Below are 25,834 nucleotides of genomic sequence, written 5' to 3' on the forward strand. Positions count from 1 at the left end.
GAGGATGTGGGCGAAACTCTGAGTGTGTATTGCGCAGTCTGCAGCAAGTTTGAGGGCAAGGCGGATAAAAAAAACTGGGTCATTTTTCAAGGGCTGAAAAGGTTGCTGGGCTGCCATAACAAGAGCCGACAGCACCTTGCTTGCATTGCAGCTAAGAGGGCTGCCGTCAGCCTCTCCTCCGGGCAGGTAATCACAGAACTGACTACCACAGCGCATCATGTTTCAAACCTTTCAAAAGTCTAGTCTCTGCCGTTATTGGTTTGAATAAATACAACTTATTGGTAGAATAAAGGAGTTTTCGGTCACTGTAATTACTCTCCCTATCTTTACCGGCTGTGAAGTGACCCCTTCTTAACATCATCACAATGTAAGACATGGGGGACAAACTCCACTGTCCTGAGGTCTCACAAGTGTCTCTTTCTGGAGGTTCCACCGATTTCAAAAGGGAGCTTTAAATGTTTTTTTGCTTCCCTCAGGTGGAAGCTGCATCAGGAAATCAAAGTTGGATCTGATGAATTCTGTCTTCCTACAAACAGACGCTTTTCGGTGTTTCTGAAGTGTTGGTTCTTGATCTGGGAAAGAAAACGCCCTCCTTTTTGCTTCCTCCATAACGCTTTAATCACCTGGCAAATCCCTCTCTCTCTCTCTCTCTCTCTCTCTCTCTCTCTCTCTCTCTCTCTCTCTCTCTTTTTCTCTCTCTCGTAGCGTAGGCCTGTGTGCAGACAGCCAGTGCATTACAGTACAGAGTCCATTTTAATCCACTCCTCAGCAGCGTCTGTCAGTCAGCCTCTCAGCGAGGGCTCTCAGGCCTGACCTGCCAATCACATCACCTCCGTCAGGGCTCATGGGAACGGGGATGAAACGATCTGGATTTAATTAGCGTGCCGGCATGTCATATCTTTACCCATGAACCCCACGACAATGTTTCATAAAAAACAAAGAGAACCACAGGCGGCTGAATATATTATCATTACCGAGCCACCCCACCGTCTGCAAGGTTGCTCTAAATCCATGTAAAGGCTGCAGCCCGCAGCTGTAAGCTTTGCAAATGCAGCTCCTATTGAGACGGCAGAGTGCCCTACTTACCCTTCAGAGACTAGCCCCGAAATGAACCAGAAGTGGGCGGCTGACGGCGGGTTTTGTGTTCAACCGTGCGAGGCGCGGAGCCGAAAGCAGTCGCCCAACAACACCATGAGACTTGGGTTCATTTCCCAGCAGAAGGCCCCTTCAGTGAGTGGCCCCGGGGCCCTCTAAGATGCTGAGTGGCTGAGTGGTTGAGGTTTTGTCAAGTTGTTGTTTTTTCTTCTCTTTGTTTTATGAATTTGAAGCTAACTGGAGCAAAGCATATAAAGACGATACCAGATAGTCTTTCTGCTGTCTTAATCTGACATGTGAAGTAAACCACACAACACACTTGCCCTCATAACTTTGATTTATGTGCAAAACTCTTGTTTCCTTAAGTAGAACGATCTGTGAGAAGTTTGCTCCACTTTACAGCAATGGCTGTTGTTACTCTGCGGTAATATTCATCTTTAAGAGAATACTAGCATTAGCCTACTAGCATAACGCACCGGAATCTCCGACCGAACTGTCAGCGTTTGGGTTCCGTTGTGGGTAATGCAGTTGCCACGTTTTTTGACCAGGAAGAATGCATGGAATAAAATCGTCACAAATTACCGATTTTGGCACTGTTGGTACCATTAGCACGGCTGTTACTCCGTCAGCACTGTTAGCACCATCAGCACGACTGATGCTCGGTCAGCTTTGTAGAAGTTGGCGTAGCTATCACTGCTAACATTAGCTAGCTGCCTGTTGCTTTTCATATGTGTCGTGTGTCTTTGGCCTACATTCAGTCATTTTATGCGTGTTTATATTGATTAAAAATAATCCTTCACTGAATGCCATAGACACACATTTTATTTAATGAAAGACTGGAAATATTAATGTTGGCAGCTCACAGTCCCGGTGGGTACGTGGGTCTATTAGGCAAATAGGGGAAATGAAATGAATCCGCACAAAGCCTGATTTCTCCTCTTGAACTCTGGCTGCACTGTGGAGCACATGCAGTGCCTTCCTGCCCACTGTCGCTCACTGTGGGGTCTTCTCTGTTGATGCTGCTGTGTGTCTCTCACTTCAGTCCCACTCATCTGTCCCAGCAGAATGACTGAGTCCGTTGTGCCTCAGGCCGGTCATGTGACCGCTCCGCGTAGCTGAATGACCCCCTCCGCCCCCCCGCAACCTCAGCGCCATTATGTTTTATTGGGAGTGGGCTGCTGATGAAAAGAGAGAGTCAGCTATTCCTCCGGGTGTCAGGGGCCCCACGGAACTCACAGCAAAGCCTGCTGGGAGCCCCGTCGCCATGACTGCATCAGGCGACAGAGAGAGAGAGGACGGGGGCCACAGAGCGGACGCAGACATGCGGAGCAGCCAAATGGCAATTTTCTGCTGGTAAAGAAGACTTAAATCACACGTTACACACACACACACACACTGAGGTCAGCTCGAGTATTTTGGGTAACCCTCACAGTTCTTGTGCACAGAATCCCCAAAAATAGACGCCTAGTGAAAAAGCAGTTGTGTTTCTGGCTGAACATGTGAGCACTACTGAATGCTCACTCATCCCCCTGTAGTAACGCTTGTTTTGTTAAAAGGTGCTTTCCGACCTGCTGAATTAAAGCCTCTGACTCAAATAGACTCAAGCGGTCTCAAGTGTCTCATCCTGTTGTCCTCATTATCTTCGCTTTGTTTCTCTCTCTCTTGCTCATTTCCTCTGTCTCTTCTTCTACTGTGGGTGTGTGGTCAGAACCGTACGTGATGACGGCTTATATCTTGGCGAAAGTCTTCATGACCCTCCACTCCACATGTTCGTCTACATTGCCAAATAACAGGACTGATGCACACAGACTAATGTATATTCTTTCAGCTCGTTACCCATCATGCACCGCTTCACGCGTATTGATCTTGTGATTACAAAATCAGTCGGCATTTGCCGAGTGAACCAATATCAGGAAGTGATCATGTAACAGACCCCGACATGCACAAACCAGCAGCAGCTTTCCACGTGGGCGTCTGAACAAACAGTTTGCATCACATCACCGGAGCCCGCGTGCACTCGCAGCACCCAATACAGCGCGAGCTGCTCCGGCAGTCGGCAGAAGCCACAGAGACAGATTAAATTAGATTAGCGGGGCTGAGCTTTTAAAGTCAAATCAGCAGCTAATGGGGCTCTAACATATCTGGCAGCGACGACGGAGCGTCTTTTGTAAATAAAGGGCGGTTAGGAGGTGCAGTTAACACCCCCCCCACACACACACACACACACACACACACACACGGCCCTGCTGCTGCACAATGACTGCATTGTGTGTTTCTGCTGTCAGTTCGAAGAGCCGGCAGCCACCGTCAAAGTTCGTCCACGCCCGGTGGAGATTTGTTCTTGTGAATGAAGGTCGCCTTGTAGCGTGCCAGAGACGTCCTCTGTGGTTTAGCTCACAGTTGTGAGATTTACATTTGTGTTGTAGGAGTTAGAGAATACTCTGTCAGATAAATGCTTTAAAAAAAAATACCTTTAATTTTTTCCATTTCCACAAAACAGTTTTAATAGTACATACAGCATCAATGACAGAGAAAGAAGAACTTACAATTACACAGTTTCCGACTCCCCATGTAACATAAAGTTAATGCGTATGATTTAATGAGAGAACAAGAATGAGTCATGTGAAGGAAGATGAGCGCTTAAGATACAAAAGCAAACTAGAGACCGACCATCTTGAGATTGGATCGTCACACCAGCCGCGACGCCAGATCCCAGTGTGTTGAAATGAAAAGATGAATTGTCGAGTCCACTACCAGATGGCATGGAGTGTTTTTTTGGTTTAATTTGTCAAGCCTGCTTGTGATGCCCTACATTTAATAGCGTCTCCTCATTCACACCTGGAGAGGTGAGCCAATGGATTTTCTAAAAATCCACCCGCCTGCTGGAGAGGCAGTGAAAACGGGGCCATCACACAGGCTTTTGATTCAAGCCGGCAGCAACCTGTTGTTTACCAATTGAAATATTTCGGCCACAGTGGCGACATGTTTCTGTTTTTGTTCTTCTGAGTGGTCATTTATTCCAGCTGGACAGATCTGTGTGTATCGAACCTGTTCCTCTCTACTTTTTATCACACGTCTCGTGTTTTATCACCATGATAATAGTAAAAAAAAAAAAAAAAAGAGCGTCACCATTAGAGGTTGACGTCGTCTCAAAGCATTGTGGGAAAAGTTTGACCCATTTTGGCGAAGAAGTGTGAATGGCGGGGGCTGCCACGTGTGGCTGGTATTCATGTTTTATTGAATGCGACGATGAATAATTGAGCGTCTCTGTGTCCCCGCAGGGCCTCTGTTTCGGCGGCGCACGAAGCAATGTGGAGGAAATAGAAAAGAAAAGAAATCCTGAAACGCCGAAAACCAGAGGTATGACTCGTCCCACTCCGCTGGACTCCCAACACTCCCACGCTCATTCATAACCTCACACGAACTCTCTCCAATTCAGGGCGCGTTCACGTCGGCGTGTTGGGAGAGGAGTCTTTTTAAGGATAGCAGAGCACACATGCATTAAACCACGCACAGGTAGTCACCGCGCTGAGAGGCCAACCTGCTGTCTTAACCGCATACTCACACCTGTGGCGCATAAGCATGGGCTGTATATAATAGATTTTAAAAATCCTTGTTTTCCTTAAGAGGTTTATGTAATCCTGTTAAGGACTACATTTAAACTACATACTACCTCACTCCAAACTGAATAGAATACATTACTACCAATAAGAGCATTCAAAATATAATAAACTGTTTTGGTAAAATTCATATAAAAATACTTAATTTGTTAAAGCTGTGGCGAAAGTGTTAAGAAAGATGGACCGATGCACCAAAAAAAAGAAGTGATTTGGAGCTGTAGAGCAACTGCCACCACACACACAAGTGTACCTGCCATCACCGGGGCGGTATGTTGTTGTTGTTGTTGTTGCTTGAGGTTGACCTGCAGGGCAACAGATGCTAGCTAAAAGCTAAAGTGTTTATTGCTTGATATCTCCATATGACCTTACCCAACTGTCCATCTTTAATCCGCAACCAGCAGCAGTAAGGTCGGGGCCCGTACGTCTCCACGGGGGTCAATGTGAGATCAGCCAGTTCCACACTGCAGCTAACCCGCTGTGTGATTCCTCATGTGTCCTACCCCCCCCCCCTTAGTACGTGTTGTTTGTTCTTATCCCATGCAACATGTTGCGGCAGATGAAAGACGTGACGTATCTATACCGAGAACTTAACATACATACTGTGCACCTCTCTAGAGGTTCTATGCGGAACCTTTCCATCTTCTAAGAGTGCTAACAAGAACCCACCCAGGGTTCCTCACGAGGCTCCTAAAGGGCCAGGGTTGATGTGGTGCAGCACAACTCACAACAATCATGGTTCACAATTTTAGTTTTTTGGGGGGTCTAGAATAACACTTTCTTCCTAAAAGGCATTTAAAAAAATGTTCGCTGTGTAATTCGCACATCAATATATTGTTTCAAACTGTTGTTTTTGTCATGAATACTTTCACTCAGTAAGTGAATGCTTTTTAACGAAGACATGAGAGTCTGCATCATCAACCTCTTTCATTTGTCACCCATCAAACAAACCGCTAGCAGCCGGGCCTCTTCATATATTGTAGTTGTGAGTCAAGAACCTTTTATTGTGCACAGCAGCCATTTGCTAGCTTCACTTGTTCTGCGACCTGTTTTGAAGCCAAAGAGATGTCCATGTCTGACCGAGTCAGAGGCATTCCTGCAGCTTCCTCTTCTTCACTGTGAGAGGAGCCGCCGACAAAGGAGACTCGTTGTAATAAAAAATGAAAAACCAGCCGAGCAACCGACAAACGGCTATAAATGGGAACGAGGGTTGTTTTTTTCTCTTTTGGTGGAATTCATCAATGGGTTAGTGGAAAAGAGCTGAACAAGGGTTCCTTCCAGGAAACCAGAGTCAGCTGGGTATCCGGCATTCATCGCAACTGTATTAATTATGCAGGTTCAGTCATCGCTGCGCTAATAGCTCCTTTATTTGCGTGTGCTCCAGTTTGCTACAGTGCTCCTGCATGTCTCGCTGCTCAGAGATTGGAGTCACCAGAGCGGGCTCGTTACGGAGTTTCTCAGCTTTTTCTTTCTTTTTTGTCGGTGACACGGAAGATACGGCAGGTGTCAAGAAGAAGAAGCTCTTCACGGCCGCGATGGTAGCACATCAACTTTACTGTGGGAACGTGGAACAGGTTTATGTGTGTGTGTAGGTGTGTGAATGCTTCAGCTCCCTTGCTGGGTAGGCGGTATTGCAGGCTGGTGAGAAACCAAAAATGAGTCACCGGCTCCAATCATGTTTTCACGCTGAAGAGTTTCAGCATTGTGCAGATAAACGGCACAGAGGTGATCATCCTCACATTATCCCAGACATCGATACTGCTAGAGTCGCTTGCGGCCGCTCCCAAGCCGACCTCTCGGCCTCCCGGCTCGTCGCCTCCACCGACAGTGACGGCGTGGGCCGCGCAGCTATTCGCCGAAATGTCAGCGCCGCCCTCGGACTTTATTGTGGTTCTCAGTTTGTCTGATTGCAAGGAGGCCCAGAAGTGGTGCCGATAATGAACCCTAGTTAGGCTCCACTCCGTTATATTGACACATCTGGTGGCATGTTTTGTCTTCAGCATGCTTTTCCTGTCGCCTAATTAAGTGATCCGTATGAGGCTGCAAACTACCGCCTAGGCTCACGCAGGATGTGCTGTGTGTTGGCTCCCCGTGCTTGTTACCGAGTCCTAAAGAGGCCCTCTGTGACCTCCGCGTCACACACTGGCCAGCCGTCACCAGCAGGTTTTCTCATCATAGAACGTCTATATATATATATATATATATATATATATATATATATATATATATATTATATATATACTGGTCCAGCGACAGCTTGGTCTGTTTGCTTCTGCTGTAAGAACAATGTGCTAGAAATATCCCAAGATAAAAATATACACCCCAAGCAGCAAAATGAGCCCAAAAATGCTGGTTTGTTTGCCAGTAGCGTTTGTTTGGTTTTTAAAGGTTTTTTTTTCTTAGTAGTCGGGTAGAATTATGCGTTGCGGTTTGAGCTTGTGTTCTTTTGCACTGCCCTGCTAACCATGCATACACACATACACAAATAGTAGTAGTAAATCTAGAAGAGGTGGAGAGGAAAAAGAGCAAAGAAGAGGTGTTCTCCTCCATCCCTCATCCCTCCACTTTGCTTCAGATGAAAGGGATCCAGCATGGGCGTGGGGGAACTCATTGGCTGGAGGGGTTTTTCAACCACAGCGCCTCAATGATCCCTCACCTAAACCCCTTTATCTGTTGCCTGTAATAGCGGTCGGCTGGGTGGGTGGAGGCCACGTGCGGGAGGCTGAAGTTTGGAAAGGAAAGGACCGGGATATCCATGTCTGTTTACACCGATTGTGTTTTTTGGGGTTTGTTTGACCGGCGAAAAAGCAACATGGTTTCAAGTTCATGAACCGTCTCCGCTCGACAGCCGAACAGCTGGCTGCAGCTCTTACAGGATGCAAGTGTGTGTGTGAAGATGTGGTTGTGTCTGTGTGTGTGTGTGTGTGTGTGTGTGTGTGTGCGCGGGAAGGCCTGCTGTGCAAACGCTACAGCAGCGTAACCTCATCCTGTTTTTTACTGACTCGCCGACTTGCTAAAGACCCCACCTTCACCGCGCCTGCTGCAGCACTCTAATGACTTGCTTTCGAATCCGTCTCAGTGATTTTATGACTCCGAGAATTCTCCTCCAAGCCCTGCAAGTCGACTCGAAACTACTCGTGCGGTTGAAGGTGCCCTTTTGTCTTTCTCTTGCTGCAGAAAGGGATCTTCAGAAAGTAGTGATCTCCGTGTCTCTAATGCATGCAGATTAAGCGTGGAGGCCGCCATATGGCCCGGGAGGAGAGAATAAACTCAGATTTTTTTATTGGCCGGTTTTGATAAAAGCAGGGGTGAGGGGAATCAGATGGTTGAACAACAGCAGCCGTAGCTCCTCATTGACTGAAGCTTTAGACTTACTTAGAGCCGTGACAGGTATATTGTGCGCGAGGCCTTCTAAGTAGCATCCCACTCTGATGGGTCCGATTGGAAACACGGACGCGCAGAGGCCAACAATGGAGTCTTTCACTCGGCCGCGGCACGGGAAACTATTCTGGTTTGCATATGAGCACCAATCTGGACCCTCCCGGGCACGACGCAATCGAATCGGGACAAAGAAGAAAACACACCCTGGGGCAGAAACAAATCCCACGGGGTTCCAGTTATCTAAACGTCCCACCGCGTGGACTGCTGCGCTTCGATTCCCTCGGAGCTCTCGGTGTTCCCGCTCAGCGTTGTCGTCGTTATCGAGTGCGGTGTCGGTGGTGCCAACGCCGAGAGGAGAGCACTTTTTAATGTTTGCACTGGCTTCCTCCGTTCGGGGCAGTCTGGCTCGTCGATAACTGGCCGCGGGTTTCCATCGGCGCTCCACATGTTGGATGTTTAGCAGTGACGAGGTTTTGATTATAATGTGGAGGGAGGGAGGGAGGGAGGGGGGTGGAGCGAGGGCGGCCGTTGGGCCTCGTCCATTTGCCGGGCTTCGGATCCCCAGGGGCTAAGCCAGCGGCTTAATGAGCAGCCCCGCAGGAATTAGTGCTACTTTAACCTCGGTGTTTTGACTGCTGGGAGAAGACCGCTGCTCAGCTGATTTACAGCCTCTGGCGGGGGGGCGGGGAAAAAATCTATTTACTGTTGTAGACGGGGGCAGCAGTAAAACCTGTTTTAGACACCTAAAAAAATCATTATCAGCTGAAGTGTATGCTATATTTAGAATATTTTTCAATGCTTAATCTTGCCATCAGACAGCCATTCCCAACCACCATCTACTGTTCAGGATTACACTGACTATGGATAAGTACCTCATACAACCCCACTTCAAAACATCCAAACTATCCCTTTAAAAACTACAATCTTCCATTGCTAAGGCTGGGAGCTGTTAGAAACACTAGTGCCAATACAATAGCAGGTATTCAGTGCTGAATATTCAGTGCTGAATACCTGCTATAGAAATATTAACGTCTCTTCAAGCGGTTGTACCGGAGCTTTCCTTAAATAAACTCTCTGGACAAACCACATACCCATACTGTTCAATTATTCAGGTGAGTGTAAATAATTCTACACCTGCCGCAACTGTTTGTCTACTCGAACACATAGCTAAAAATGCATAAACGCTCCGAGTGCTGCGGACCACGCGTTGTGCTGCAGACACCGTCCACAGTCAGCCGAAAGCTGGAGATAGAATCGTAGCTGCAGTGAGCGGCTTTCCAATCAGCCATGGATGTAAGATATCTTTGTTAGCTCACGCATGGGTAAAAACCTGGGGGCGGCATCAGAAGGAAACGCAGGAAGTGTGACCGATGGTGAGAACACCAGCTAATCTTTCACATTAATTTTGTCATTCTTTCCTAAATGTCCGACGTCCCACCTACTGCTTCATCATCAGCACCGCAGCCCTTCAGACGGTCCCTGTTGATTCATCTTGAAGGAGCCCGCTGTGTTTTTGCTGGAGCCTCGTAAACCAAAGACAGACAGCGGGGGGGGGGGGGGGGGGCTAGGCTAATGGCATCAGGCCTCATCTCTCGTATGATATTACCGCAGTGACCGAAAGTCAAACCTCGTTCGTAATCAAGTGTGGGAGGTGGACAATACAGACTCACAGCTTCGGGTGTCTGCGGGGTCAAGCGCTTCCATCGGACAGGGCGCGTAGACTTTGAAGACTTGTCACAGTGACTTCTAATGTTCTAATCTCATGTGTCGTATGTATTTATAGATGTATGTGTGATAGAGGCTGGTTATCTTTGACGGAACCACGACTGATGGTCAGTCAATCACACAGGAAGTCTCCCCCCCCCCCCCCCCCCCCCCCCCCCCCCTAAATGGTCCATGACAAGATATCTAAAGACCATTTTCCACCGCAGGAACTCCTCCCAAATATGTTTTGAATACTTTGCGATGTAGAAAAGGCTTTGAAACAACGGTTTGACCATAATGTAGGGAGATTGATTCATAGGTTGATGGGAAAATTTCACGTCACAATTATCCCGGACAGAAATATTTGCCCCAAATATTATCCCAATAATAATCAAAATATGCCAAAAATTCTGAAAATGATACTAACACATTAAAAAAAACATGTTTTCTTTAAAAAATAAAAAATATATTTTATCATTGGCTTTTCAAATTGCCTGACAAATGCTTCCGTCAGGAAAAGCGAAACACAATCGATGCTTCAAATTGCAACATTATTCATGTCTCTTTTTAAAGTTTTGCCCAAAATAAGGAGTTTGCACGAACAAGATACCATAAAAGAACATTAAATTCCGGGCTCCTCAGCACAACTGAGGACAAACAGTCACATGACAAAGATTCAGGTAAACTTAGACTGAGCTGCAGGCTGTTTACAAAGAGACGGGGGGGGGGGGGGGGGGGGGGGGGTTGTGAGTAGAGGGCGTGAATATAAAATAAGAAGTTTAATATGTAGAGCACGTGGAGCCCTCATTCTTTCCCCTGATGTTGGTAACACTTGTTGGTACTTGAAAACGCGATGCATGTTTATATAGACACATTTTTTCTCAATTTATGTAAAACACAAATAAATGTATTATTTTACGATTTGTGACATTATGAATGTGCTGCATAACAGACATGTTTGAGTTCTCTACCTCTAGTCAAGATTGTGTTTTTTCCATGTAGGTGTGGGACTGTTCTATTGCAGTTTTCTATGTTAATTTCGGTGATGAAGAAACATAAAAACATTTTTTTTTTTTTTTTAACAAGCTCTATTCATTTGACATTTTAGTCGTCAGTTTGTGAAAATTGGCATTCATGTTCACGTCCCGTCTCTCCTGTAGGGCTGCGTTGCTCTTTGCAGGCGTGAACCGTGATGAGCCTTAAAGATGATCCACAGCCGGGACACAATCCTCTTTGGAGGGTGCTGAGGGGGGGGGGGGGGGGGGTCTGGGTTGTTGTCTAGACGCTTGCAGCTCAGCTCTGTGTGCCGGAACGTGCCGTACTGAGCCAGGCACAGCTGTGCACACGCTCCTCTCCTCTGAGGCACGGCACAAGACACACACACACACACAGAGACGTATGTTGAAGCAGTGCTGTCTTAAGGTGGGAGTGATGTTGCGCTGGTTCATCCTCTGTCACTCACAGGATCTGCCATCGCCATGGCTACTGCATCAGTACCACTCAACCCCGACTCTGCCAGGGCGAGGAACCCCATAGCAGCACTCGCTGTGCTCATGAATGTGGTAACCTAGCAACGGGGGGGGGGGGGGGGGATGATGGGCAACCGTGCCTCGTTCAATTCGAGGTAAATCTTGCTCCTGTGACGTCCACCTCTGATGTTCATCAGCAGTTCAATAAACGCTTAATGGCACAGAAGTTCTCCAATACTCCAAATACATAACAATAACATCAATTTTCCATAATAAAAAAATGTAACCCGTACCCCCCCCCCCATTCTTGAGGTGTAAGTTGAGTAAAAACTGTCATGAAAGCGAATCTGAAAGTTCTAGGAAGCGGGTTTTTAAAAAACAGTTGGAAATGTATTGCGAAACCTAAAACTGATGGACCACATGATCAAAACATCTGTGTGCTCACAAATTATTAGTGCCGGCAGAAGAAAGGTGACGTGTATAAAGATGCTTTTCTGTCACTTCCTTTTCCTCCTGCGAGGTAGAGGAAGTGAGCGCAGCACTAATGCTCATTTCTCCTGTCAGGAAGGATGGATGTGGCTGCCGGGGTCATAAAACATGCATCTGCTGCTAGTGGAAGGCGTAGTAGCCTCAACATGTGGAGCACTTCAAAGTAAGCTTTGTGTTTCACTCCTGCTGTAGAAAGTGGATGACACGAGCCAGAGTCAAAACCCGTGACACCACGCCCCCCCCCGCCTTGTTCGACTCTGGGTTTGGAAAGTGGAACTGCGAAGATGAAACGCAGGGAGCTGGCTGGGGCGGGACACAGAGGCCTCCTCTATTCATAGGATGACTGGTCGAGTCGGACGCGAGGCACTTCATCAGCAAAACTGTCTTCCTCCTGAATGGAAGAAGCGAGCAGTTATTTTCAGCTGTTTGTTTTGGGGGGGGGGGGGGCAAGCCACGTCATCGCAAAGCCGATGTTCTCAGAGAGTTTGATGGAAATGTGACACCGTTTCAAGGTGTATTTCAGGCTTTTTAACCACATCCCGTCACACAGCGATGAGGCCCAGATAAGTGTGCGTTCAGCGGGTTGTTGCACCTACTGCACATCTGCAGGAAAATGCAGCGCCCACGAGCTGAAACGCACAGTTGGTACGGCTTCTTCTTTTTCTCACAGCACATGTAGATCACCCCCCACCTCATGAAGGGCGACTTCTGGTTCAAAACTCTGTACTCTTTTTAAGGTAATAATTAGGTCATTTTAACATGAGCAACATGGTCTTTTGGGAGATGTCACTTCAAACTTACTATCGGCCATCTTCCTCTCCCTCCTCCCGTCTCCAGTCTGCTACTACGCTGTCTTCTGTCTAATGAAGGCTGAATTATATTTTAGAAATATTTGTGTTGAAATTCTCGTTACATTCCCACAACAATCAATAAATCAAATCCTCTGTTTTAAAAAAAGAAACTGAAAATAAAATCCGGTACCTGCGGCTGTGTCTGGACTTTATTAAGCCTTTCCCGTCATTCGTCACCAGAGTCCTCCACAAGCTTGACAGCGGTGAGTTACAATAGCTACGTTTGTTGTTTACGTTCATGATGACCATTTTGGGGGAGTGGCCTGAAGAGACGGGCTTGTTGGTGATTTAGCAACTTTTGGAGCTAGTGCGGCTAGCTACTTTCATAGGGAAAGAAGTTGACACCTGGCTGCCTTTTTTGTTGTTTTCTACAATCTCACCGACCAAAGCTTTACTCAAACTCACTTTCACTTAAGCTTTATTTATAAATACTCCAGAATCCAAAATGATTCGTTGTGAAACGGTGTTGTTCGGCAGAGGAGATGTCCGTGTTCAGTGTGTTTTTTAGTTTGTGAAATGTAATTATAACATTATTTTGACAACTAAAAATGTCTCTTTCAGCATTCGGTTGTACTTAGCTCCACCCTGTCGTGTCATTTGTCAAAAAAAAACAAGATGGCGTCGGCCAAAATACCAAAAATGGAGGCTTTGAAACCGGATTCCACAAACCAACGTGTGTCCACTTCTTATGCATGGTCAACGATGTCATCATCGTATTAGCTTGGACGTTGGTTATTTAGCACTGTAGTCGGACTTTGTCGACCTGATTTAGATGGTGCGTCTGAACTCCATCGCGCCGTGGACAGAAGTGTCAAAAGAAACGGGCTCCCTTCTGTCCGATCTGAAGGACAAAATGTGTTCTAGAGCCTTGAGAAGACAAATAAGCTCCTGAAACTGTCGAGCTGTCCCTCTGAGGGTGTTTGTGTAGTTACTCTGAAGGCGTCTCCTCTATTCTGTGCTGCTGAGCCAAAGCCCAGTGCTGTATACAGCCGCTCGGCAGGTGAAGCCAATGACATGCTCACACGCTAAATACATACCAATGTACTGAAACCGGCATTTACTGTAGATGATAAAATCACGTGTGCAGTTGACGCTCACGTTCACAGCGCGAAGAAGAGCACTCCAATGAGGTGGAAAGAGAATGGATGCTTTTTTATCCGAGGAGGAGGACCCGATATTTCACTGTGGAGAGCAGAGGCAGCGTCTTCTTGTGTTGCCGTTGATTCATCCGGAGCCCAGAGGGGAAGTGAAGAGTATCAGGGGGGGCGGGGGGGCTGCCAGGTCAAGTCCTGGACACGGCTGCATTATTAACAGAAGGTCAGCTGTCAGCGCCCGTCTGCAGGGCTCACATCAAGCGGCACCACTCCATTTTTTTTTGCACGTCCCTGGCTGACATGTTCGTAACCTTGTTGGTCGTTTAATAAAGGTTCGCAAGCCTTCTCTTCCAGCAGCCACGTTATTTATTTATTTTCTTGTTCCAATAAAACGGAGCCAGACCACAAAGAGCACATAACACACGGAGCACCTGGAGCAAGATGTATTACCTCCACCGTAAAAAGACGGAGAAGATATATTGGGTGAGAGGCTGCACATATTGACTTGGAAAACATTAAAGGGCTGCGACAAAAAAAAAAAAAAGCTCTTTAATTGAGGTTACCGTGAGGAGCTTTTAGCTGCTTTTGAAACAGTATCAATGTAGTACTGATGCCTCTATATGAAGGGCTCTAACTCTGAACATCTTTTTGGTTAATCAACCGATCTATTGATCATTTCAGCGCCAATAGCTTCCATCCCTTCAGTTTTACTGAGGAGGAGAATGGCTGCAGTAGTAGTCCGGACTCTAGAAGGCCCGACAGTTTTTGTCGCAGACTGCCGTCTCCATCGCCACCTCTGAGGATCACTAGGTGTCCGCCGTCTTCCCTGCGCCGGCTCCTACCGGCGCCGCTGCTGTCGTCCCTTACCGCTGCTGACACTGAGCCGCCCTGACACAATGGTGTCACCGCTGGTCCCGCCCGGCTTGCATTTCGACTGAGGCTTGTTCCTTCCACACAGTACAGAGAGAGAGAGAAGAGAGGATCATGGGCCTGTGTTGTTGTGATCCACGCTCAGCCAGCAGGAAGAGATGTAGACAAGCATGTGGCCTCTCCGGGAGGAAGGGCTGTTCCAGTTTTGACAGCTCGTAATCCCCCAACCAGAGAGAGGAGATGAGCCAGCAGTGTATACAAAAAATAAGTGGAGCTACGTTAATGCTCAAACTTGCCTGCCTCCCTACTTTTCTGTGCTTTACGGCTGTCTGCAGGCTCAGGTGGCGCAGACGGGCCTTTATCATCTCCGCGCTGAGGAGGCGACCTGCTCGCTCTGACGGGCTCCCGCGGAGAGGGATAAAAGCAGGATGGAGTCAGTGATTTTTTTGTTTTAACGAAGGCGGTCGGTGCATCCTGAGGCGGACCTCCTGCGGGGATACGTGCTGTAAAAAAGAGCTGTGAAAACGAGATAATCGAGCCCAGATCCTTGGCTTTATTGACTCCACCAGGCCTCTTTGAAGTAAACTGGTTTCTGGCGCTGCAGGAGCTTCAGCCTTTGAGCGCTTACTTGAGGCTTTAATGTTGACCTCGGGGAAGCCGTTAGCAGCTATTCGTGTCTTATTGAGGTCTACCGTTTCAAAAAGACAATCTTCCTAAATTGGGAGAAATGTCTTTTTGTTTCTCCTCTCCACTTAATTCAACATTTCCTCCTCTACTGACATCGTCTCAAGGTTGCAAATCACTTCCTCCTGTTGCCCCTTAGTTAGTGTCTCTGGTCAGCTGTGTGTGCTTTCCTGTCGCCCACCACAGAGCCTGGTTCCCTGAAATGGGGGGGGGGGGGGGGCTACTTTATCTCCTATTGGTCAGGATGGCGCGATGGAGGGTCGCCCTGGAGGCAGCGGGAGTGTTTTTTTTTTTGGGGGGGGGGGATAGCAGCGGTGTTTTTTTCCTGTGATGTGCCAGGTGACCTCAGGGACCTCGCGGCGCAAAGCCAGGGCTGCCCACAGAGAAGCTAAGCCAGAACATTGGTCGAGGTCGTTTGTCTAGACTGGTCCCTTTTTATTTAATACCAAGCAAACAATTGGGAAAACATGTCAACTTTTTTTTGTTTTTATGTTGAGACACTATTCTGATGGTCCATCATTTTAGAATTTAATTGCATTCTACTATAGTAAAAACAGTCCTGTGTTCTGTTTACGCACTTAAAACTGAATTAATTCTAAATAATCAACCCGTCACCACGACCCCCTTTGTTACTGTTGCTAACCCTGTTAAGGTCACTAATTTAACATCACACATGGCAGTTTAAAATGATAGCGTTTTACTTCTCAAAATCTGTGGATCTTTTTCAGACAAGGGCCCAAATCCAATCCGGCCCTGACACACTTCCGCTCCGTCTGGTGGCGGGTCCGCCATATTAAGTGCGTTAACATTGTATTTAGGATCAAATATACCCTTTTCTAGCCTTGAAAACGGTGGATGCGTTCATTTGATTGTCAAGTGCAAAAACCAAGCAGCTCATGAACACCAGAGTTAAAATCGAGAAGATGTTTACAGAAAAAGAGGAGAAGGGGAAAAAAGGCCACCAAAGAAGCTTGGGAGTTTTATTTTCCTCCACAGGCCGAAGTCGCTTCTTCCAACATGATGCTGATATGAAACCATGGTTAAGACAAAGCTGCTAGCGTCAGCATCACCATAAACTCCTCGGTAAGAACACCAGTTAACCGGGCGTGCTAGCCTTAGGGTTCCGATTAACCTTTTCCTCCACACTGTCTCGTCACCAGTGATCGGTGATTAACGGTGTCCCTTCACACCAGGCCATAAATGTGACGAGAGGCGAGGCAGCAGAGACTTGACGTGAATAAATGTTATGTTGTTAAACCCGTCGACCCCAGCTTTCTGTCATGGTGCCGTGTTCAGGCCCAGATGTGACGCACACGGTGACTTGTGAGAACTGAGTGAGGATGCTGGCTGCATGCGTGCTCGTAGCTCATGCGTCACATGACTAAATACAAGAGGAAGCGATGAAGTGTGAGTGGTAACACTGACTGGCACGGGCCTCCTCTTCTCTGCATGACACCGGCAGGAGTGCGGAGACGAGGGCCTTCCCTCTGGCAGAAGAAGCCGGCGCAGCATGTGACAACCCGGAGTCCATCATTATCCCGCTCCCTTTGACAAGAGTCGGGAGGGGGGGGGGGGGGGGACTTCCTGTCCATCCACTCTCGCCTTTATGCTTCAGTTCCATCTCACTCCTCCTCTTCCTCCTCCTCTCGATCAGCCACCGTTCTTCCTCCTCTGTAGTGGTTTTCTACCTCATTATGACTCCGTGTAGACCTCTCTGTCTCTGTCTGTCTATTTTGGTGTTCCTCCTGATGAAGGGCACAGCACGAGGACGGTGTAAAGTGATTATTATCATGATGGGTTGCCCGTATAACAACAGAGTGAGAGACAGCAGGGTCGGTTGCATCATCAGCGGCCTTTGCAGACATGGGAGGGAGATGGGTCCCGAGCCGAGAGATCTCTGTTTCCAGCGGCACGGTTTAAAATTGTGATGAGTTGTATAATAATAATTCTGCCACATGTATGTCCCAATCCGTGCGAAAACAAATTAGTTCGCACCTCTCCAGCCTCCACCCACCCTCTTTCCACTCTCCTGGAGCCGGAGGTGTTTTCACTCACACGGACACGATCCCGCCGGGGTTCACTTCACACCTCCAGTGACCGATGGGGTGGAAAAAGCCTTTCCCAGAGGGGTTAAACCGTGATAGTAAGACCTCCGTCAACAACCACCCAGAGGACCCGCCCCATCACCTCTCCATCAAATGTAAATTCAGGTCCCCGGACGGCTGCCCCCGAACGCCATGACATACCTTCAGCTCCGCGCAACCTTCCCATAAATTATTCACTCAGAGTAGCACGTGCACATGGGCGTGCCTCTGTATGAACCCCCCGCCTCAGCACCCTTCTTTATCCGTGTATCTTTTCTCAGACCGTTGGACGCCACCTTGTTTCATGTTGAGTTAACCAGTCTTCACCCCCATTCACTCCTTAAATCACTCTCTTTACATGTGCACATGCTTTCAGTCTTTGGCACCAATTAAAGCACCTAATTAATTTTGTCGATCCAGTGTTCTATCAATAGCCTTTTTGCGTTAACTATTTATAGAGCCCACTCCACCGCTGGTCACGTCCTGCCCTGAAATTAGATTTTCCCCCGGAGGGTTCATCGGTTTCATGTTGAAAGCGGCTGAAACATTGGAGGAGGCGCTCGGCCCGACGTGAATCATGACTGCATACTGAAAGCTGTAAGCCAACAAAAGGAGAATAATTCATTTCATATTATATGAAAGCGTATACATTTTAGAGACTCTGGAACGTTTTCATTTTAGTGAAGCGACAGCCCTCTGGGATTGAAAAAACGAAAAACAGCCCCTACGGCAAGCAGGTGGCGGCTTTTTTTTTAATGCGAAGGAGGAATAATTAATCAGCAGAGAGGGCTGCGTGAAAAGGAGGGAAGGAAGAGAGAAATAAAGAGATGAAAGAGCCTTCAGTTCAAAGAGAGCAACGGGCGATGAGCTCGGCCCTTTGCCGGGCCTGCAGAGAGCTCTGCTGAGGAAGACGTCGGGCAAACGGGGTTATTACTGCAACGGCTGTCTTCGGACTCGAGCAGATTGCTTACTGAGACACTTTTTGGCGTTTTTACCCTTTCATTTGCTTGACACATCGCAGTGGTGAGAGATGATCTGCCCCGAATCAGAATCAGAAATCCATCAGAGCCACCTACCTACGTGACGGCTCCGTACGACCGGCTGTGATGCTAAATCAGACCTCTCCCCGGAAACACACCCCCCGACTCCAAAGGTTATCGTTGCACCCACTGCACAGGAAATACCGTCCGTCCGGCTCAGAGGGATCAATACATTTGTATCCCAAAACTGACTCGGTGTGCCTCTGCCGGTCACGGGGGTAAAGAGTCAGAACGGCGAGCACTTCCTGGTCTCAGCCGTCCGCTGTGAGCACACACACGATTAGAGACGCTCGGCAGTCTGGCGCCGAGCATGGCATCGCCGCTGCTGTTGCCTTTAGTTACCCATATCGGGCAATTTTATTTTAACTCGTGAAAGATGCTAACATTAAAAACAAGACACACAATGAACACATAAGAGAGAAGACACGGGCATTCAGTTTGAAAAGGTTGGTCCTTGGTGTGTTTTCTTGTTTGGGTTTGAAAAAAAACAAGAAAACACAAATAATCCGGTACTTTCTCACTTCCTGTGACAACCTCTGATCGTGGCTGACGGGCGTTTCGGCCTCCGCGTGCCGTCTGAGGGATGGGCCTGTAATTATGCTGAGAGAGAGTGGTCACAGCGTGTCAGTCAGTGTTTGGCTCCCGTCCTAAATTGGCAGAGAAGAGGGCTGCTGTCGGCTGCTGTCGGCGGCGAGGCGGCATCAACAAAGACCATCATTCTAAAGTGGTAAAAGTTGCATTGAATGTCGGAGGTTAAAGACCTGCCAGCTGAATCCTAGACGTCGCAGGGTTTATTTACGATTATCAATATGGAAATCCTGGATGGAAGGAGCCACATGTAAATAATTGAGTCAATTAAGTACAGTAGTAATTGTAAGAATGGGTACTTTTACATGCTCAAGTATCCTGTTTTGATCAGTGATGGAAGAATTATTACGACATGTTGCTGAAAGAGAAACGTTGGTATGTTAACACTATTTTCCCATGTTTTTGAGTCTATAGCCGTAGACACACAGGACTAGTATTCACAACAAATGACCTACCGTATATACTCATAATATTAGTCCCTTGCGAATCAGCACTTTTTTGTCATTTGGAAAGGACCTAACAGAGAACTTAAACCTGTTTTTGTTTTTACGTTTGGCTTCATCCGGTCTGCTCGTTATTGTCTAACCACGTCTCGCTCGAGGAGAGGTCTCTTACAGAAATGTTGCGTCCTCATCCACGTTGTTGATCTAAATATTCAGCCATGACATTGAAAACTGACACTGACAACACTCTGCACTCCTCTCTCGTACTCCCACTCACATCTCCACCGATGTCCTCACACGACACGTGACAAGTCATACGCTAATTATGGCAATTTCACACGAATGTCTGATCGGATAAAATGACGAAGTGATGACATTTTCCACAGGTATGGATGTAAACTGCAGCCTGACTGGTTGGTGGAGGCATATGACCGCGGGGCGGGTCATCGTATTTCTCTTTTGATTCCTCGTTTGGTCTATAAAATGTCTGGTGTCCGTGGTGGCACCAGACAAAAACCCTATGGACCATCCTCTGGGGAACATGAATGCCCACAGCAGATTTCACAGTGATGGATGATAGATATTGTGTGCTGGTGTTGCTATTCGGTTACTTTTCAGCCTCTTGTTTACGGCAGCTACTCATTAGATCGGGGCGTGATTATGTCAGCCACACTGAGGAGTGCGATTCCTCCTCTACGATCCTCCACTTGTTTATTGCCGCTCCTAAGAAAAGGGGAAGCCCACCCTCCTCATTCATCATTCTCCTCTCTGTCCTCACGGTGTGTCACAAGTGAATCCTGCTTCTCTCCGCAGTCAGATGAGGCGACTGAGACAGAGGGAAGGCAGGGGGGAGGGGGAGGGAGGGAGGGAGAGAGAGAGAGAGTGAAATATATTCTCAAGTGACACATTCTGAGGACAGACTGGCTGAAGGCCAGACCGACACTTTGTCTTCAGAGGAGAACCTGGATTTATGGCCTGTTGTGTCTCCGCGCCCGACGCTGGTATTTTCGTCCTTGTTGCAGAGAAACAATTAGACGGCGTTGATTCCTCTGAGGGTACGCAACATTGTCCAAGGGTAATCTTGTGGCCCCGCTGCGGCGCGTCATTTTTCAAATCTCAGCAATTAATTTTGCCGAGGGAATGACCATCATTCAGTTTAGTTATAAATATACTACTGAGAAAGTATTTCAAGATGTTTCTTTAAGACTGTAATCTGGAGCGGTACCTACATGTGCTACAGAAACCTTCTTTCTATTACAAATGTGCAAAACGTGAAAAGACAATAAGAAAGTAAATGAATAAATAAATAGGGCAAATAATGGAAATAACAAAATAATAACATTCATAAACATGTGCGCTTTGGGTCGCCCCCCCAGACCCTTTAAGGGGGGGGCTGGTCCATTGTGGGTTTGATCCCAGACCCTTGGAAGGGGGCCTTGACTTGCAACTTAACGTGCAGTGCAAGAGAACTTTTACATAAGTGGGATTATGGGAGAGGATTTCTCTGTAGACAGCACGGTAAAGAATAGAGTCCAGCGCTCCGTCCAAAATGTTTAAGACAGGCGAAGGCCGGTTGTCCGTCCTCGCGCTGCTCTCCGAAGCCCGTTATTCCCTCCCCCCTGACCGAGAAAGAGACACACTTGTTTGTGTGAGTCATCCGGGGACACGGGCTGTGTGTGTGTGTGTGTGTGTGTGTGTGTGTGTGTGTGTGTGTGTTTGTGTGTGTGTGTGTGTGTGTCAGGCTATAAACTCAATGTCCCTGCCTGCCCGACTAGAGTGCCGATCAGCAGAAGAATGTCGTCCGCAGAGAAAGCAGCGTGAGCGGAGAACCTTGAGCGGAGCGATGAGTGCAGCTATGTTCGGGTGCGCTGAGCGCAGACAGACAGTTTTTCATCTCATCGATCCAGCCGTCCAGCTCATAGTACATAAGTTAAATTCATTGCCTGCGTTAATGCTCTTTTAGCCTGTTTTTATTTCTCCCGCCCCTTTATCAACATGTAATCTTCCTGCTGTCTTTTATAAACAAACATAAACCAACCCCCCTTTTTCCTCCCCCTGTCGTCCACAGATTATAGATAATGGGCTGTGTGCAATGCAAGGATAAGGAAGTAACCAAACTCACAGACGACCATGACACCGGCATCTCCCAGGGAGCGGGCTACCGCTATGGGGCCGACCCCACGCCGCAGCACTACCCCAGCTTCGGGGTCGCCGCCATCCCCAACTACAACAACTTCAACGCCCCCGTCGGACAGGAGATGACCGTCTTCGGGGGGGTCAGCACCTCCTCTCACACCGGAACCCTGAGGACCCGTGGCGGGACAGGTGAGGGATGTTCACAGCTAGTTAGGAAGAGTCACCATCAGACGTGTTTGCCGACCACGGTACCTGCTCGAATATCAAATACAAAGCTTTCTGATTGGTCACTGAAATCGCACTTAGCCCATGCTTTTTGCACTCAAAAATAGGCAAATCTCCAGGGGGAATGACCGTCAATCAAAAAGTGATCTCAAAGAGACGGCAAAGGCTCGGAGAGACGATCTGTATTTTAGAAAGAACAGAGGAGGAAGAAGTAACTCATTGGTACTTCAGTGCGTCTTTATTGTTTTGTCGGAACACGGAAAGTGTCTGCAGCCGTGGAGTGTGAAGGTCATTTCTTTTGACTGCATTCCCACGCAGTTACAGCATTCTACACACCCAGTGACAGACTGGCTCGCAGGCCGCCCACACACACACCTCCGTTTGCAAAACTCTTCGGGGAGCCTTGTGCGTTTAAAGACTTCCTTCGTCAGCCCAAAATCTTGGCGACCCTCGCCTCACAGCCCCTCGTGCAGCCCCACCGCCGACGACCAGCCCAGCCCCAGCCCAGCCCCCTGTCAGGAACGTCCGGCTGGCTTTGGCGCTGGGGCTTTGTGAGCCGGGGATCCTTGTTTATGTAGGGGAATATTCCTACTCAGGATATCCTTTATGTTTGGACTGAGCCCCGGGCCGGCTCTGCAGAGGAACTCTGCGTTTCCACTCGACCTAGCAGGAGCCCTCTCCCTCAAAGTGCGGATTATGTTCCGCGCTGCATAATCCAAATCCACTCGGCGGGCAGAGGAGCAGAGAGGGGGTTTTAGCTTTTTAATTTTCTCCTGGTGGGGGGAAATGTGGGCATAAGCCGGCCCTTCCCTCCCAACCCCTGTTATAACACAGCTGCCGAGCTTGTTTGCTCTGATGGCCACAATCAATCCCCTCCGTCGCCCTGCAGAGGAGCCCAAATTGCGGTTGGCATCAGAAATCTTATCGATCATCAGTTGACCTTTTGCTGATGTCCATTCGCCAAATGGAAATTCCTCTGACCTTATGTAACTCATTGAGTGGGGTCCCCGCAGACAGCTCCGGGATGAATCAATATGCCAGTTTATACCTGACGCCCACCTCTGCTGAACTAATGGAATATTCGAACAGTGCGAAACCACAGCAGTGAGGCGTTCAGGGTCTTGCGTTGCGTTCCAATCAGACACTCTCTTCCGAACAGTGTGCCCTCCCTTCTCTCTGTTTTCCCGTCTCTGACACGTAAATGGCGGCGGGTCCTCTCCATCTGTGACAGAGAGATGTCTCACACGCCCTCTCTTCATATCAACACGGTTTCCCAGAGAGCCTCAGTCCCAGTCAGAGCGTCTGAAGTGAAAAAAAAAAAATTTGATCAAGAGAGTTTAAGTGGGCTTTGAAGAAGTGCCCATTCGACTTCCATTTGTCAAACACTCAGAGGCATGAAACAGCTTAATAGCTGCAGTCGCCTCAGACCTGAGCGAAACACTCTTGAGTGCTGCCGTCTGATCGCTGCACTCCTGCGCTGTTATGAGTCAAGACCAATCAAACTACGACAGTGAGCGATGGTGATGGAGAGACAGACCTCTTAAAGGAGAATTCCAGTTTATAACACTGTTCATAATTTCATAAACTCATTTCATAGTAATGTATTTTACCGTGATTCCCACCCCCAATTCCCAAGTGTACCACCACTAATAGAACCACATTCTCTGGGGAACACTGCAGATCTAAGCGTTTTCGAAATTGTGCAAAAACTTTTATTACTACAAACACTTTTCAGTAACTTTGACGCAGACAAATTCTTCTCTGTTTCAGCCACTGTGATGCTGCCAGTCTCGTACGTCAGTAGAGTCGATTGTGGGCGAGATAATGGAACGATAATGGTTTTCAGGCCACTGGCTTTTATCAAGCGAGGTTTTTAGCCGGCCTCATGGGAGTCGAACTGGACTGAGGCATCCCCAAATCCCAGCTCCTGTCACTAGACCGATCGACGTTTGTGGCCCTACCCCGCCCGGCTGGATTCACATTACTGACGCGTCACGCATTCTGCTTCAGACTGGCATTCCCATGCCCCCCGGAAATTTAGTTGTAGGGATTTAGCTGATTCTGTCATTAAGAGAAACACACAGCGAGTCAACCGGCAAAGAGCTCGGCGTCTTATTCAGTTGTTGGAAAGTGAATCCATTTACAGACGGAGCTCTCAAACTACTATATAACCCTGTAACCCCAATTAAAAGTAAGCAAGAATGAGTGATTCATCTTTTCAGAGTGGAATTTCACATTTTGTGTTCACTCAATTGAAGCCGTATTGAGATGCGAGCCCTATTATGTGGTTTAGTTCGTCCCCCGGGGAGTTTATATCTTTACTAAATGTTTTCCTCTGTCGTTTCTCCGTCGTCTCCTAATCATGGACTATTTGTTCTATTTACGTTTTTTTTACCCGGCACCCCTAAAAGGGCCGTTTAACAGTTAGAGCTTTTCCTCCACCTCCCATCTTCATTTGTATTGCTCCCCTCCCGCTGCGATCTGTTTACACATCCTGCAACCGGCCCGAATTCCTTTCGTCACGTTCGCCAGGAGCGAGCAATGAGCAGGAGCGTAACGCCGGGGAGTGGTTCCTGTGAGAGAAAGTGCCGCTGTGAGATATTCAAATGAGCGCTGCTGTTCTCCGCCAGGACGAGAGCATGAATTAGTAGGATTAATGGAGGGGAGATATGGGAGAGGGGATAAGACTCCATGGAGAGGAGGTGACTTCGGGTTAGTTTGTGAGAATGATTCTGCAAAGGTTATTCTGCCATCACGACGCCGGTTCAACCTCAGGAACGCCGTACCGTATCGGAGCACCGAAGTGTTCATAGCTGTTCTGAACGGCCATGCTGTGCTGGCCTCCACCTGGCTGCCCCCCCCCCATTTAGAAAAGCCACAAAAACGGTCAAACGCAGCCAATCCATCAAGTCGATGTTCACTGGATGATTGAAAAGTTTGACATGCTGGTGGCGCCAGATAAAAAGTTAGGGGGTTATTTCGTTGTTACGGTTCATCCTGCGGGGACCATGAAAAACATTTCTAAATGTCATTGTAATTCAAGCAATATGGTGAAGGCGACTGGCAACTGCCGAGCGCTGACGCTGTGCTTTCCGTCCCTCCCGCAGGAGTCACCCTCTTCGTGGCACTTTACGACTACGAGGCGCGGACGGAGGACGACCTCACCTTCAGGAAAGGAGAGAGGTTCCAGATTATCAACAGCACGTAAGTCAGCTATGGGTAAAAAGTGGCGGCTAAGAAGTGTTGCGGTGTGACAACGAGCGGTAAACGCCGTTCATTTAAGACGTGCAGGGACTCCAGCCAGCTGTGATGAGTGTGGTGTTCCTTGAAGACTTCCCCTCTGAGCTTGGACTGGAAGGACCCCTGCTGCACCCACAGTGATGTGGGCTGATCTTTCTTTCCGATCAGCAGAAATGCAGACGTGTGTGTGTGTGTGTGTGTGTGTGTGTGTGTGTGTGTGCGCGCGTGTGCGTGTGCGTGTGCGTGTGTGTGTGTGTGTTCCAGCTCTTTAACTATCGTGGCCTCGGCTCTGCAGATTCATATTTTGTTTCCGTCTGCATGAGGCTGCTTGGAGCTGCCTCTCTGTTTGTTTGGGTTTCTGGAGCGCTGCAGTGACATGTGAGGAGGCGGGGGGAGGGATGAGGGGGGGGGGGGGGCTGCTGGATCTGTGCTCCGACACTATTCTCCGTTAGATTTCCAGGTGATTATGCTGCTCTCTGCGTGCACTGTGCATCACTGCAGAGGGACGGCAAGTGACTATTGTTTCAGAAATGAGCTGATGGTCTGATCCGTACTGCGCGTGTTGGACTCTCACTAGATCGCCCACTCGTTAGCTAATTCCTTCATCAATGTCAGACACAGCAAGTAACAATGTTGAAAGATTATATATATATATATATACTGTATATAGGAGAATGATATAGTATTATATATTGGTGCTTTACTCCTGGGAGGAGTTTACATGCTATAATTTAAAGAATCAACACATGGTGGACATGTTCTAGGTTGATTTTAGTATTTTTGGATTTAATGTTTCAATTTAGCAAACAAAAATAAAGGATCCA

General features: G+C 47.9%; 1 protein-coding gene across 1 annotated transcript in view; it reads left to right on the forward strand.

Annotated features, from left to right (window-relative positions):
- The window catches only part of fynb (FYN proto-oncogene, Src family tyrosine kinase b), a 50,419-nt gene that overhangs the window by 7,935 nt on the left and 16,650 nt on the right, over nt 1-25,834 (forward strand). Inside the window, exons 2-4 of the mRNA XM_076084424.1 lie at nt 4,377-4,455; nt 21,478-21,734; nt 24,878-24,974. Coding sequence (XP_075940539.1) covers nt 21,488-21,734; nt 24,878-24,974 — 344 coding nt within the window. The 5' untranslated portion in view covers nt 4,377-4,455; nt 21,478-21,487. The remainder of the gene's footprint in view (nt 1-4,376; nt 4,456-21,477; nt 21,735-24,877; nt 24,975-25,834) is intronic.

This window comes from Anarhichas minor, unplaced genomic scaffold, assembly GCF_050575085.1.
Source record: "Anarhichas minor isolate MPS153535 unplaced genomic scaffold, ASM5057508v1 ptg000136l, whole genome shotgun sequence".
Classification (NCBI taxonomy): domain Eukaryota; kingdom Metazoa; phylum Chordata; class Actinopteri; order Perciformes; family Anarhichadidae; genus Anarhichas; species Anarhichas minor.